Raw genomic sequence first — 15141 nt, forward strand, 5'->3', positions numbered from 1 at the left:
TTTCCATGATATGGTAGATTAAATAGAAAAGAAGAGGAGTAATCTAAAAGTTAGTAGACATTCTATCTACTAGTTGTCTATCTATCTAGTCTGTCTACTAACGTTGGAGTAATCTATCTTCTGGTGGCTTTTCAAGCAGTGCTAAAAAAGGCACATAGATAATAACAGCTGGATAAATGTCTTTTAAAATGTACCAAATGATCAGAAAAACATAGAATAATCAGCATTTATTAAAAAATATTATACTATCATTTTTATTTGTCTGCTATTGTTTTCAAGTTTAAAATTTATAAGATTTTAGAAATACAGAAAAAATACTTAAAAGCCGTACATCTTCTTTTAAAATTGTGTTTATCTTTTATTCGAAATTGCATCAGGCTATAAAGGAGGATTTCTTTATACATAAATGCTTTCAATGTTCAAGCAAAACAATGAATAATTCAAGTTGACAGTTTATAGATAAAATATAATAATTTGAATCCAATTAATATATCTAAAACAATGGAAAAATTGAGCAGTGATTGAAACAATAAAGGTAAGTGAGCTGAATTACTGTTTGTATTCCTTATTATGTATTTACTTATTATTTATTTATTTACGTATCTATTTATTTGTCACTAGCAAAAGTGATAGATATAGATAAAGGAAGAAAGAATACTTTTCTATATTCATTTTAATAAATTATAATTCAGGAAGATTTTAAATGTAGAAAATTATTACTCAAAGTATATATTATAACTTTGTTGAAGTTCTGACACTGTGTTACTAGTAAATATTTGAAAAAATACTTACTTTTGATTGGAGTCTTGAGGAATGCATTTCACTCCTGAAGAGGAGCTTCATCAGCCTTCATCAGAGGCTGATGAAGCTCCTCTTCAGGAGTGAAATGCATTCCTCAAGACTAAATGCATTCCTTAAGACTCCAATCAAAAGTAAGTGTTTTTTCAAATATTTACTAGTAACACAGTGTCAGAACTTCAACAAAGTTATTATATAGTGTTTCGTCATGGAAAGCAACTTCAAGTATATATTATCATATAAATACTTGTATTTCTCATTTATTGCTTCTGAAATATGATAATATTGATACAATTAATATAAGAACATCTCTCTACTTGTCTGTATACATAACATTTATTTAATTACCCTCAGATAGTATGAAGGACAAATTAAATGGCTTTGATGATTATTTCCACCATTAAATCAAAACATAGTTGAACATTAAAGGTACCTAACTTATTTAGGCTAAAATAATAATATAATATTACTAACTGTCATTACAGAATAAATATGTAAATTGCACCCTACTGGACAATAATATTGCTCTGCTATAGACTTCTGTGAGTGCAGAAAAGTGCACTCCAAACATGCAAGGCCTCACCCTAATGATAATCTGAATAAAATATTGCACAAATTATTTGTTATTACAGAGTATAGAAATATGTCCATTATCCCCTACTGGAGTATTGCACTACTATGCACTTTTTTAAGTGCATCTGGGGATGCAGAAAAGTGCACTCCAGCTATGCAAGGTTTGATAATATTCATCTGAGAAAAATAGTAACTATTTCACAAATTAAATAAAAAATAAAATCACCAACTGTTATTACAGAATAAACATGTTCATTGCACCCTACTGGACAATTGCACTGCTATGCACTTTTGTAAGTGCTTCTGGGGATGCAGAAAAGTGCACTCCAGCCATGCAAGACCTGAATAAAATATTGCACAAAGTATTTGTTATTACAGAGTAAAGATATGTCCATCGTTCTTTACTGGACAATAACTGCACTGCTATCCACTTGTGTGAGTGTATTATCTGGGGATGCAGAAAAGTGCACTCCAGCCATGCAAGACCTGACCCTGATGATGTCTTGGAAGAACATCCAGTGGTCTGAGAACCAGGCTGTCAACCACTCAGTCAACGCCTACTCCGAGCCTTACGATGAAAGTGCCATCATTCCAGTTAGGATGCAGATGTGGAGAACACAGGCGTTCTTGACGTTCCCTAGGTTGGTATTTTACTTTCCTTGCCCTATTACCATAGGTAAGGAAAGTATTGCTTTCCGAAAAAAATTAAGGTACCACAATTTCCAAATTTCTGTACGTTTCAAGGTCCCCTGAGTCCAAAAAAGTGGTTTTTGGGTATTGGTCTGTATGTGTGTGTGTGTGTGTGTGTGTGTGTGTGTGTGTGTGTGTGTGTGTATGAGTGTATGTGCGTCTATGTGTGCACGATATCTCATCTCCCAATTAACGGAATGACTTGAAATTTGGAACTTAAGGTCCTTCCCCTATAAGGATCCGACACGAACAATTTCGATCAAATGCAATCCAAGATGGCAGCTAAAATGGCGAAAATATAGTCAAAAACAGGGTTTTTCGCGATTTTCTCGACAACGGCTCCAACGATTTTGATCAAATTCATACCTATAGTAATTCATAGAAATAGTCATTGATAAGCTCTATCAACTACAACAAGTCCTATATCTGTAGAAATTTCAGGAGCTTTGCCCCATCTATGCAAAGTTTGATTTTAGATTCTCAATTATCAGCCTTAATATACTGTACAATTTAAACCAAAAAATTCAAGTGGAAAAGATTGAGCATGAAAATCTCTGCAATTAATGTTCAGTAACATTTCCACCTAAAATTGAAAATAAGCTTGAAATCCGAGAAAATGTGTTTATTAAATTGCAAACTGTTGGTTCTATTAAATCATTCACTACGAAGAGATAGCAGACCTCGCGTGTTTCCAGCGTTATTGATCTATCACCAGCGTCAGGTGATCAATTTTCATAACGGCAAGGAAAGTTGTGTGAGTGCGCCACATCAGATTTTTATGAAATAAATCCAAAAATATGGCAGAGTATCTGAAAAACATAAAATTTTGAGTACAGTTATAGCATTCGTACTGATTTATTATTGTTTGGGAATTATTTTTTATAATTTTACACAAAATGGAGATGTGACAGACACAGCAGTGCTTTTTCACTTTTCCTTGGTTAATAGTTTAAGAAGTTTTATAAGCTCCACGATTAACAAGAAAATGCCAAGTGTTTATTGAGTACGTACCTAAAATAGATTAATAAAGAGTTTTGAACTTGATGAACTGGAAATTTTCAGCATTTTTAAGCAAGGAATAATAACCAGCAGTTACGCGGTACCCAGCGAGGTATCTAGACAGAATAATTTTGAGTAGAGCGTTTGGATTATGCATTCATCTTCAATTTATTTCAATTTTGTTTGAGATTGAAATATTTGTTATTTATATGAAATAGATCCTTCGCAATTGAAAGAATTACTACTTGAACTATGCCACGATAAAAATATTCACAAATAAATATCACCTTTTTATTTACTGAGAAAGGATAAACATTTACCTCTATTCTTGATCAAAATAGCAACAAATATCAAGAAAAACTACAGCGTTTAAGCTTATTTATCCTTCAAAATCGTCACTTTACCATTAAATAGAGTACTATAGCTTAGAAATAGAAAGAAAAAGAAAAATCTCAGTACCGTACCCTTTTTGAATTATTTAATCACAAATGATTTACTTTTTATGATTTTACTTCAATTACTTGAAAATGGCATCAATGTCCGAAACATGTTGTGATTGAATAATCCAAAAAGGGTACTGAGATTTTCATTTATATTTCTATAAAAAGTAGCAGCCCTATACAGAAAAGAGATACTATTGTTTACTATAATTAGTGTGATAATTCTAAGCAAATTCATACATATACATAATTATTTCACTCATAAAATATTTTAATATGGCTACATGAATTGTTTTATTATTATAGAAATTACTAGGCTAGTACCCTATTTATACTTTCTTATATAAACACTTATGCCATTTTCAAGTCAAGTCTAGCGTTTGTATAAAAAAATGATAAAGAGGATATTAATTTCTATAAAAAATATTATACTAGAGATGGAAATTACTGAGATATTGCAATTATTCAAATGCTAGTGAATTAATAATTATTATAAAACGAAAATCCAAATTAATGCTGTACTTTAATTCACCCCGAAGACTTCTGCTACTGCAAATATTGACAACAAGGTAAACAGTTAAATGGAAATTCAATGAGCACTACTATTCAAAAATGATTTGACAGCCCGGGAATCGAACCCAGCTTCTCCTAATTACTGGTCAGGAATGCTTATAGTATAAAGAGGATATAAATTTCTATAAAAAATATTATACTAGAGATGGAAATTACTGAGATATTGCAATTATTCAAATGCTAATGAATTAATAATTATTATTAAACGAAAATCCAAATTAATCCTGTACTGTAATTTACCCCGAAGACTTCTGCTACTGCAAATATTGACAACAGGGTAGACAGCTAGATGGAAATTCAATGAGCACTATACTATTCAAAAATTATTTTTCAACCCGGGAATCGAACCCAGCTTCTCCTAATTACTGGTCAGGAATGCTTACCCTTACACCAAACTGACAGTCTCTGGTTAGCAGCGCTCATTTTTATATGAAGCCATAGCGGCCAGCCAGTCTAGAGATGGAAATTATTGAGATATTGCAATTATTAAATGCTAATGAACTACAGCATTTAATTTGGATTTTCGTTTAATAATAATTATTAATTCATTAGCATTTGAATAATTGCAATATCTCAGTAATTTTTATCTGTAGACTGGCTGGCCGTTATGGCTTCATATAAAATGAGCGCTGCTAACTAGAGATTGTCAGTTTGGTGTAAGAGTAATCATTATTCCTGACCGGCAATTAGGAGAAACTGGGTTCGATTCCCGGGCTGACAGATAATTTTTGAATAGTAGTGCTGATCGAATTTCCATCTAGCTGTTTACCGTGTTGTCAATATTTGCAGTAGCAGAAGTCTTCGGGGTGAATTACAGCATTTAATTTGGATTTTCGTTTGATAAATAATTAAATATTATACTCATATTTTATGTTATTGTACAATATATTGATTTATGTCAATGAAATGAATTTATTAAACTGATATTTGACTAGACTTTATATTGTTAGAAACGTTTGACTATAAAGTGGATAAAGCATTTGATTTGATATTTTATTCGACAGATACAGACCAGGTATACCCTTCAGCCTGGGCTATGTTCTTCTGACCTCATCTAACAGGTTCGACACAGAAATCTACCCATTTCCCAGCTGGCTGGAGCACACCAAGGATACCTATGCCAGCATTGTGAATGCGGTCGACATCTACCTAGATCACAGAAACCTCATGCTATGGGTTCTCGACACGGGCGAGATAAACACACTCGTAAAACCGCAGAAAATTGCTCCTCCTAGGATTTTCGGCATACATATCACTAATAGAAAGGTATTTTCAATAAATCAAGATATTTGAGAGCATCTGAGATGACAAAGATTATACAGCATAGCCTACTCAGATCTAGTTCATAGTAAACTCAAAGGTAATTACCTATTTGTTTGACGTAACCTATTACAATTAAGTTTGTTCAACGGCAATAAAAATATTCTTATTCTTATAGATTAGATATATTTGAAGATGATGGTTTCTTGATCCATTCGAACTTATCATAAGTTAGTACAATGTAGCCTGGACTCAATTGAATTAAAAATCAATTGGAACTAAATCATACTATACTATGTTATTCATTAACTTGAACTGTTTGCAGCAAAAAAAAAACAGAAGAATTAACTTGAACCCTTTGCAGAATTGAGCACTTGCTTTGAGGAAGATAGCGCTCTTCACATATAATGTAATTTATACATTATTTTCGTGTTTCCATCTTAATTATTCTTTTGTTGTAGAATAATTGCATGTGCCTTTACTGCATAAAAAATTGGAACTAAATCCTTCTATACTATTTATTCATTAACTTGAACCTTTTGCAGCAAAAAACAAAAGAATTGACCACTTGATTTGAGGAAAGTATAGCTCTTCACATGTAATTTCTACATTTATTTCAGTGTTTCCATTATAATTATTCCTTTTATACTATGTAATTCATTAATGTGAACCCTTTGCAACATAAAACTGAAGAATTGTAAACTTGCTTTGATTAAGGTATAGCTCTTCACATGTAATTTCTACATTTATTTCAGTGTTTCCATTATAATATTATTCCTTTGTTATCATGTCATCAGAAGCCTTTACTGCATAAAAGTTTTCCATAAAACTATACAGAGTTGTTCTATATGAAACTTGTCTCTTCTCACAGGGGGGTTAATTTTCTAGATTTGGAGGCTTTCCTGTGGCCTTCAGTGTGCTCTCCTACTGATCTTGAGATAGGGTTTTCCAGGGAACTAGCGGTATTGGCTGTGAATTTTTTGTCATTTGCAGCTCTAATATATAGGCTATAGATCTATAGGCTATCTATTTTCTAATAATATTCTTTTTAATGATCTAAATATAGTTATCTATAAATACAGAATTTTCCATCAAGCTTTTCCACTTCTTAAGCTGGGTTTACACCAAAGTTATTAACAAAATGTTAATAGCTTAATCCTTATAGATTCTATTAGATTGAACATAACTTATCATACACATGATGAACATATGTGTTTGTCAAGTTCCGTTCAATCTTATAGAATCTATAATAATCAAGTTAATAACCAACATTTTGTTAATAACTTTGGTGTAAACGCTGCTTTACAGTGTTTTAACTGTAAAATTTTTCATTTTTTTAATATATTTTCTAATAATAGGTATTCATTTTGTATTTTTTCAATAACTTATTTATATAAATTAATTTGACAGGTAGCAAAAGTGATCGACCTCTCAGACATGGTCTGCCCCGAAAGTCGTCTCCAATTCATAGTGGCCGACGCCACCGCTGGAGAAAGCACCAATCTATTTGTGAGTGACGCTGGAACCAGGTAAAGTGTAGAGAAAAATGAACTTTATTCTGGCTTCCAATTATTTATTCTGAATTGAATATGCCTATTATCAATGAATAAATAATATGAGTACTACAATTAAATACAATAATCGTTTCAGAATATTATACCAACAGCAATTGTATAATATACCGGTATAGTGAGGTCCACATTACAAGGCAATGGAGAAAGATAGGAGAAGAGCGTTGTCGACTCTCTGCCTTGCCACTGCCTTCTATAGAGGATAGCTGATACCAGTAAAACAGATGTACGGTACCTACCTTATATTAACTGTTCATTCAGGAGTTGCGAAGCTAGAAAAGGATAACGCTATTTGCTTTTTCGAATGATAGACATGGAGAGTACGGTAACAACAATGTTAATTAAATACTGCCATTATAGCGTGGACCTTACTAGAGGTTAACCGAATTCTACATTATCGCAAAATATTATAATAATTCTATATTATCCCAGAGATATTATCAATATGCTAACGAAAATACGAGGTTTTTGGGGCACTGTTTATTTAGCACAAGGATGTTTTTAAATCAACTGATTTAACTGTAGTGCTGAGGTCCATGTTATAATGGCAGTGGAGATATGAGAACAACGTTGCCGATTCTCTACCTTCTCAACCTTCTATAGAGGATAGCTGATATGATACCGGTATATTTGATGTAATATTGACAAGTTAATGTTGATCATATACTGCCATTATAACGTGGATTTCAATATATTACAGGTCACTACTAGTCTACAACGGAGCCATGACTAGCGACAGTCGAGGATTCAGAGTGCAGTTACCACCTCTACTGTGCCTGCGCAACTCAGCCTGCCGACCTGATGTGTTGCATCTGATGATCACAAGGGGTGGGGATATTTGTGGGCCAGTTTGCGGCAGTGAGCAGAAGGCCAGGTTGTTCTTCACCTACCTCAGCGGCCAGAATGTGTTTAGCGCTTCTGCTAAGGATCTGAGGTGGGTTTCACCATGAATAAATGCAATAATACAGTATAGAATGAAATGAATAGATATAATTATACAATAAAAAAATTTTCACTTGTCAAACCTATGATTAGTGCCAAGTTAGACGAAACTAGTACGTTAGGAACAAAATAAAAGCATCGAGAAAATACACCGTGATTCAAAAAGAATACCACAACTTTGAAAATTGATAACTGTGCAAAGAATAAACGGAGAGTAAAGCACTATTTGTCATCGATTTGAGGAAACTCTGAAGTTTTACTGCCGAATAGATCGGCTGCTAAGCAGCTCGAGACAGAGCACTTCATCACTGGCCTCCAAGAAGCCCTGACCTCACCCCCTGAGATTTTTTTCTATGGGGCAACGTTAAAGATAAGGTGTATCGACCGCCTCTACCAGCTAACATTGAGGAGCTCAAACAAGAAATAACAGCAGCTATACAAACTGTTACGCCCGATATGATACTGAGGGTGTGCAACGAGTTCGAGTATCGTATTGATATCACTCGAGTGTCTGGAGGGGGTCACATTGAACATTTGTGAACTTGCTTTCTAGTGGGGAAAAACTTAATTTAATACTCTTCATTTTGATTTACAACCCAGTTTCTATTATGTTTCCTTGATTAAATACAGATTTTCTAAGTTGTGGTATTCTTTTTTAATCACTCTGTATATAGCATAAAAAGATATCCCATGGTCTATGGGTCCTTTATGTTCCAAATTTCAAGCAGATTTTTGTCAACTCAAGCCGATTACTGTTTTGTTAGGGTGAGAGTCTAAGAACGGCACAGTAGGAGCAACTACCTGAGTCACATAGCTTCACGAAAAATAACTAGTAGGGTTATCGGCATAAATTAACATTGTAGTTTGAAGCATAAACACCCTATACCATGGGATATCTACTTATGCTATTTTTTCTCTATGGTTTCATCATAGATAGATAGAATAATATAAAAAAATCCTATAGCTTTAACAATCAACAGTTGTAATTTAAGAAATAATAGTTCAAACAGTTAATCAAGTACACTTTCTTTATATCTTATTGAATCACTTTCAATTCATTAAAAAAACACACATTTTTAGATTATATTGATTTAAAATATATTTTGTGTCTCTACTTTTGTTATAAAGCTTTTCGTTTCAATTTCTAGTTATTTTAAGGATTTTTTGTAAGCAGCTCTCACCAGCGGGCAAAGATTTTTCTTTTTGCTGGTGATGTCTAGAAATTTTATCATTGTTTTTTTCTGCTCTCATGTATTATGTGTAATATTGTATAATAAACATTTCATTTTTATTTTTGCTCGTGTATGTATGTATGTGTATGAGTTAATTTTTGTTTGTTTTCTTTTTGGCAACAAATAAATAAATTTCAGTTAGCCCATAGTAGCCCTACAGAGAAAAAGTGAGTAATATCATGGTAGAAGCATTTCTTTTTCCTTCTATACAGTATTATAATTAAAAATGCAGAAATTAAAAAAATCTCATACATACATCGTCACGTAATTCAAAAATGAATGCAAAATATCATGAAATTTTATCTTATGTATTTTTGTCTGTGTCATCACCTAATTTTGGAATGAGAAATAGCACAATGATTGTCTTAGTACCTACCTATTTTATCTCATAATGGTATTACAACAGTATCATTTGAAACATCATATCAATAAATATATGTAATAAGAGATAAGACATATATTAAATAGACAAAAGCAAATTCGGTCGAGTCGAAACTTATTCCACACTCCGCTCGTTATTATCTTGAATAATATTTTTAAATTCCAATCCTTTTCTCCAACCCAGCGAGGGCAAAACGTTTGCCTCAGTGTCGCAAGTGGGTCCGAAACCCAGCCGCATGGTTTTCGTGGGAAGTGATGATGACCTGGGTACAAACCTCTTTTTCCGCAACCAGGGCGACAACGTCATTCACGCGTGGAACGTGGCCACGCCCTTCCAAAGCGACAATTTCGTTGTCGCTGATCGCCCGCCCAGTTGTCGCCAGGCTACAAGTGTCACAGCCGGCTACAAAGGACTCATCTGGGCGTTGGAGTCGAATGTATGGGTGAGTATGGCGTGGAGGTCTGAAAATGTAGCTTAGAGTCAAATGAGTAGTAGAGCGACAATTTTGTTGTCGCCGATCGATTACACAGTTGTCGCCAGGTGATAAGTGTTAAAGCGGGCTACAAAGGGCTTACCTGGTCGTTGGAATAAATATAGCGTAGAGTCAAATAAGTAGTAGGAGCGACAATTTTGTTGTCGCCGATCGCCCGCCCAGTTTTCGCCAGGCGTCTAGTGTCAAGGCCGGCTACAAGGGACGTTGGAGTCTAATATATGGGTGAGTGTGACTTGGAGGTCTAAAAATGTAGCGTAGAGTCAAATAAGTAGTAGAGCGACAATTTTGTTGTCTCCTGGCGACAAGTTCACAGCCAGCTACAAGGGACACATCTGGGTGTTGGAATAAAATTTATGGGTGAGAGTGGAGTGGAACACACCTAAAACTATAGTGAAGGTATTATAAAAATTCATAAATGTAATTAAGTATTCTGAATAGAAACAAATGATTGAATACCTCATCCAATCAAGCTGGATTCGCTCACAAGTGACAATGAATATTATTATAAGGTGGAATAAAAAGATTTTGTCAATTCCACAAAATTCATTTGAGTCTATTTAACTAGTAGTTCTGTGAACAGTAGACCTCACGCAGTATTCTCATCCACAAGTACCTGATGTCAACTGTTTTAAATGTTAACAAAATCAGTTCACGTTTGAATTTGTATTCCATAATTTATTAATATTTATGTTAATTTAAACAATGAATAGAATATATTTATATTCCAGAATTTATATAATATTCATCCATCCAGTTCCGTGATAATCTTTCCATCTAATGAGAATTAATTTTTTTCAATCAAAAATATTATAATTTCTTCAACATTATTTAGTTCATTTGATTATTTTTAATCACCTATTAACTTAGTTTTTTCGAATGTGAGAATATTGATACTGATGGACACGCATAATAATACTATGACTGCAAAACAAAATATTGAAACCAAAGACCTTAAAGCTGCGATTAGACCAAATTTATTAACAAAATGTTAATAACTCAATCCTTATAGATTATATTAGATTGAACATAACTTATCATACACATGATGAACATATGTGTTTGTCAACTTGCGTTCAATCTAATAGAATCTATAAGGATTAAGTTATTAACATTTTGTTAATAACTTTGGTGTAGACCCAGCTTAAAGATGCATACCTCTTCAAGGTCTTTGATTGAAACTATAGACCTTATACTAATACAGTAATAGACTGGCTTCTCCACACATCTGTGTAATCACTTGTCAGCTGATTTATGATGAATAATAATTCTATAGTCTGATTTTTATTCTAATATTGGCGTATGAAGGAGGCTCCTTTTTCCTTTTATATTATCCTTGAAAATTTTCCAAAAACCTTGTATATACGTTGTCGCGCAAAGGAACATACCTGTCAAATTTAATGAAAATCTATTACCGCGTTTCGCCGTAAATGCGCAACATATAAATATTTACACATTAAGAGAAATGCCAAACCGTCGACTTGAATCTTAGACCTCACTTCGTTCGGTCAAAAATGGTGATTGAGTCCACCTTAATATGGAGAAATTCCACTACATCTCTGTGCAAAATGTTAATATTATATTATAATTCCCACTAGTTCTAATATATTGGACTACCTAGTCTATTATTCCCATTCAGTCCGGCAGAGTGAGTAGCCTATTGTATATATTAATTTATAATCCATGATTGGATTAGGATAAATGCTTATTTTAAATTATCTATATCCATTATGTAGTGTTTCATTCTTGTGTTATAAATTAAAAAAAAAATTGTCATGGATTCCTTGAATTGGTCTTCTTAAGTTTGTCATTTGCTTGTGATTTTGTTACTTTGTCTTATCGTTTGTAAGTATTGAGATATGACCTGATTTCCATAATTTTAGTTATTCTAGTGGTTTGAATAAGCTCTTTCTCTTTCTATTGACATGTTTGCTGTACCTAGTTGTTCGACTCACTGCCGGCGCGCAAGTTTTCTTTGCCGGTAGTGCCATTTTGTAAGTTAGAATATTTATTTTATCAATCTGTATTATTTTATGGCAAATAAATGAATTTGAATTTGTGAATAACAGGTCTACCATTGGAACTTATGGCAATTATATTTTCACTGTCACTGTTGTGTGTGTAAAACTAGCTTAGCAGTTGCAGTGGTTTGGAGAGCACCTAAAAAATAATAAACTCCATAATAGTGCACAACATCAATCTCAAACCCCTAAAATTGATAATACAGTAAAATATTTCAACTTTTTGTGTAGTTGAGAAGTTGATATTGTAGTAATTATTCATATTAAATAAATATACTAAGAAATTATTGTCAAAAACCACAGATTTATTGATACTTAGAATCTTAGACCTCACTTCGTTCGGTCAACTAAGAAATTGTCAAAAACCACAGATTTATTGATACTTAGAAAGACCGGTTTCGGTTGTTACACCATTACAGAGATAATCTCTGAAATTGACAATGGTGTAACAACCGAAACCGGTCTTTCTAAGTATCAATAAATCTGTGGTTTATGACAATTTCTTAGTTGACCGAACGAAGTGAGGTCTAAGATTCAAGTCGACGGTTTGGCATTTCTCTTAATGTTTATATGTTGCGCATTTACGGCAAAAGACGGTAATAGATTCTCATGAAATTTGACAGGTATGTTCCTTTTTAAATTGCGCGTCGACGTATATACAAGGCTTTTGGAAATTTTGCATTTCAGAGATAATATAAAAGGAAAAAGGAGCCTCCTTCATACGCCAATATTAGAGTAAAAATCAGACTATAGAATATTATTCATCATAAATCAGCTGACAAGTGATTACACAGATGTGTAGAGAAGCCAGTCTATTGCTGTATTTCTATAGTTTCAATCAGGTACTTGTGGATGAGATACTGCGTGAGGTCTACTGTCCACAGAACTACTAGTTATTCAAAATATTTTAATGTAATACTTAAATAGTTTAATGGTAATTTTTATTCAGAATTTAGACTGCCAGAATTGATGCTACATACTGTATGAGAAATACTGACATTTTGTAGTGAATCTTATCATAGTGATTCAGTATTATCATTGATTGATGAGTGCTTGAACTTTGTTGTATTAAATTTTAATTTCAGGACTACTTGTACGGCAGTGTGGGAGGTATGGGAGCTGGAGCTTGGATTAGACCTTTGTCAAAAATTTGGTAAGATCTTCATCAATAATATTGATAGTATTGTAAAAGAAATTAGTTGTAGAACCTCTACATACTTGGAACTAAATTGAATATATTGTCATTCCCACAAGAATAGGGGCGAATTTCGCCAATGTGATGACATATTATTGTTTCTTTCGTCAAGTACCTACTATCATTTCTGAGAGTTTGAGCGATTTTAATTTCTGACCATTTTTGCAAAAATCTGGTGTTGCGCACTCACACAACTTTCCTTGCCGTTATGAAAATTGATCACCTGACGCTAGTGTTCCCGCGCATCTGAAGTCTACTATTCAAAGATTTGAGCCAGCTGGTGACAGGGCAATAACGCTGGAGACACACGAGGTCTGCTATCTCTTCATAGTGAATCATTTAATAGAATCAACAGTTGCCAACAGTTTGCAATTGGATAATCACATTTTCTCGAATTTCGAGCTTATTTTTAATTTTAAGTGAAAATGTTACTGAACATTAATTGTAGAGATTCTCATGCTTAATCTTTTCCACTCGAAATTTTCTGTTTAAATTGTATATGAAGCCTGATAATTGAGAATCTAAAATCAAACTTTGCATAGATGGGGTGGAGCTCCTGAAATTTCTACAAATATGGAACTTGTGGCAGTTGATAGAGCTTATCAATGACTATTTGAGGTATAACTTTGATAAAAATCGTTGGAGCCGTTTTCAAGAAAATCGTGAAAAACCCTGTTTTTGACAACATTTTCGCCATTTTAGCCGCCATCTTGAATCGCATTTGATCGAAGTTGTTCGTGTCGGACCCTTATATTATAAGGAACTTAAGTTCCAAATTTCAAGTCATTCCGTTAATTGGAAGATGAGATATCGTGTACACAGACGCACATACACTCATACACACACACACACATACAGGCCAATACCCAAAAACCACTTTTTTGGACTCAGGGGACCTTGAAATGTATAGAAATTGCGATACCTTAATTTTTTTTCGGAAAGCAATACTTTCCTTACCTATGGTAATAGGGCAAGGAAAGTAAAAATACTTGATGTTTTTTTATTCATGGATTTCTGAAGAATGCAAATCTCCCAGATTTGGTTGATATCCGGGCTATGGATAGAGGTTGACCTGACAAGTGTTGTGCTATAATATGAGACGTTTCGCTACAATACAGGCTGAGTTATTCACTCAAACATAAAATCTTTCCTCACTGACAGATCAGAGAAATCACTCATCTTCAAATGCTTATAACTCAAGAATAGGAGAGAATTTCGCCAATGTGATGACATATTATTGTTCCTCTCATCAAGTACTATCATTCTTTAGTGTTTGAACCTTAGACCAGTTGTAGAATAGACACGGCCCATTGTATATTCATACTGAAAGTCGATGAAGCCAACATCTACTGCCATATCGCCAAATCGTGACGTCAGCATCGGATAGAAAACTTTTCTGTAGAGTTTGTTTACATTGTTTTCCATAGCAGATTGTGTCTATTCCAGCGGGAGCTTACCATTTTAATGAATAATAATTTACATCCTTCTGAAATAGACACAATCTGAAAGTTTTCTATCCGATGATGACGTCACGATTTGGCGATATGGCAGTAGATGTTGGCTTCAGAGGCTAGACTTCCCAGCGTGTCTATTCTATTAACTGGTCTAAGGTTTGAACCATAGAATAACATCTCTACTTCCCATACAACCAATACGCTTAGCACAGAATAGATACAGAATGGAAACTTGTAATCAAACGCCTATCTAACCAATGCTTTTTACATGACCCCAATACTAAACACGTCACGTGACCTTGGGAAGTTCCAATCCTGGTCTTCTGATTGACTCGTGGCAGTGAACGAGATCAATTGATCCGGATCATTAAAGTGATCCGAACCTACCATCAATACTATTACGATGCGGCTCTTCCTAACAAGATGGCGGATTTTGGCGACAGGGTATAGCCAAGTTTCCGTACTGTATGTATACTGTGCTCTTAGTTATTGTTGCATTTATCATAATGTATTTCATACAT

At 33.7% G+C, this 15141-nt stretch overlaps 1 protein-coding gene across 1 annotated transcript in view; it reads left to right on the forward strand.

Annotated features, from left to right (window-relative positions):
- The first annotated feature begins 243 nt into the window (after nt 1-243).
- The window catches only part of LOC111064326 (clusterin-associated protein 1), a 37358-nt gene continuing 22460 nt past the window's right edge, over nt 244-15141 (forward strand). The window contains exons 1-6 of the mRNA XM_039433717.1: nt 244-535; nt 1750-2012; nt 5078-5339; nt 6744-6862; nt 7605-7838; nt 13057-13124. Of these exons, the coding sequence (XP_039289651.1) occupies nt 1759-2012; nt 5078-5339; nt 6744-6862; nt 7605-7838; nt 13057-13124 (937 nt within the window). The 5' untranslated portion in view covers nt 244-535; nt 1750-1758. The remainder of the gene's footprint in view (nt 536-1749; nt 2013-5077; nt 5340-6743; nt 6863-7604; nt 7839-13056; nt 13125-15141) is intronic.

The sequence above is a fragment of the Nilaparvata lugens genome, chromosome 8 (assembly GCF_014356525.2).
Source record: "Nilaparvata lugens isolate BPH chromosome 8, ASM1435652v1, whole genome shotgun sequence".
NCBI lineage: Eukaryota > Metazoa > Arthropoda > Insecta > Hemiptera > Delphacidae > Nilaparvata > Nilaparvata lugens.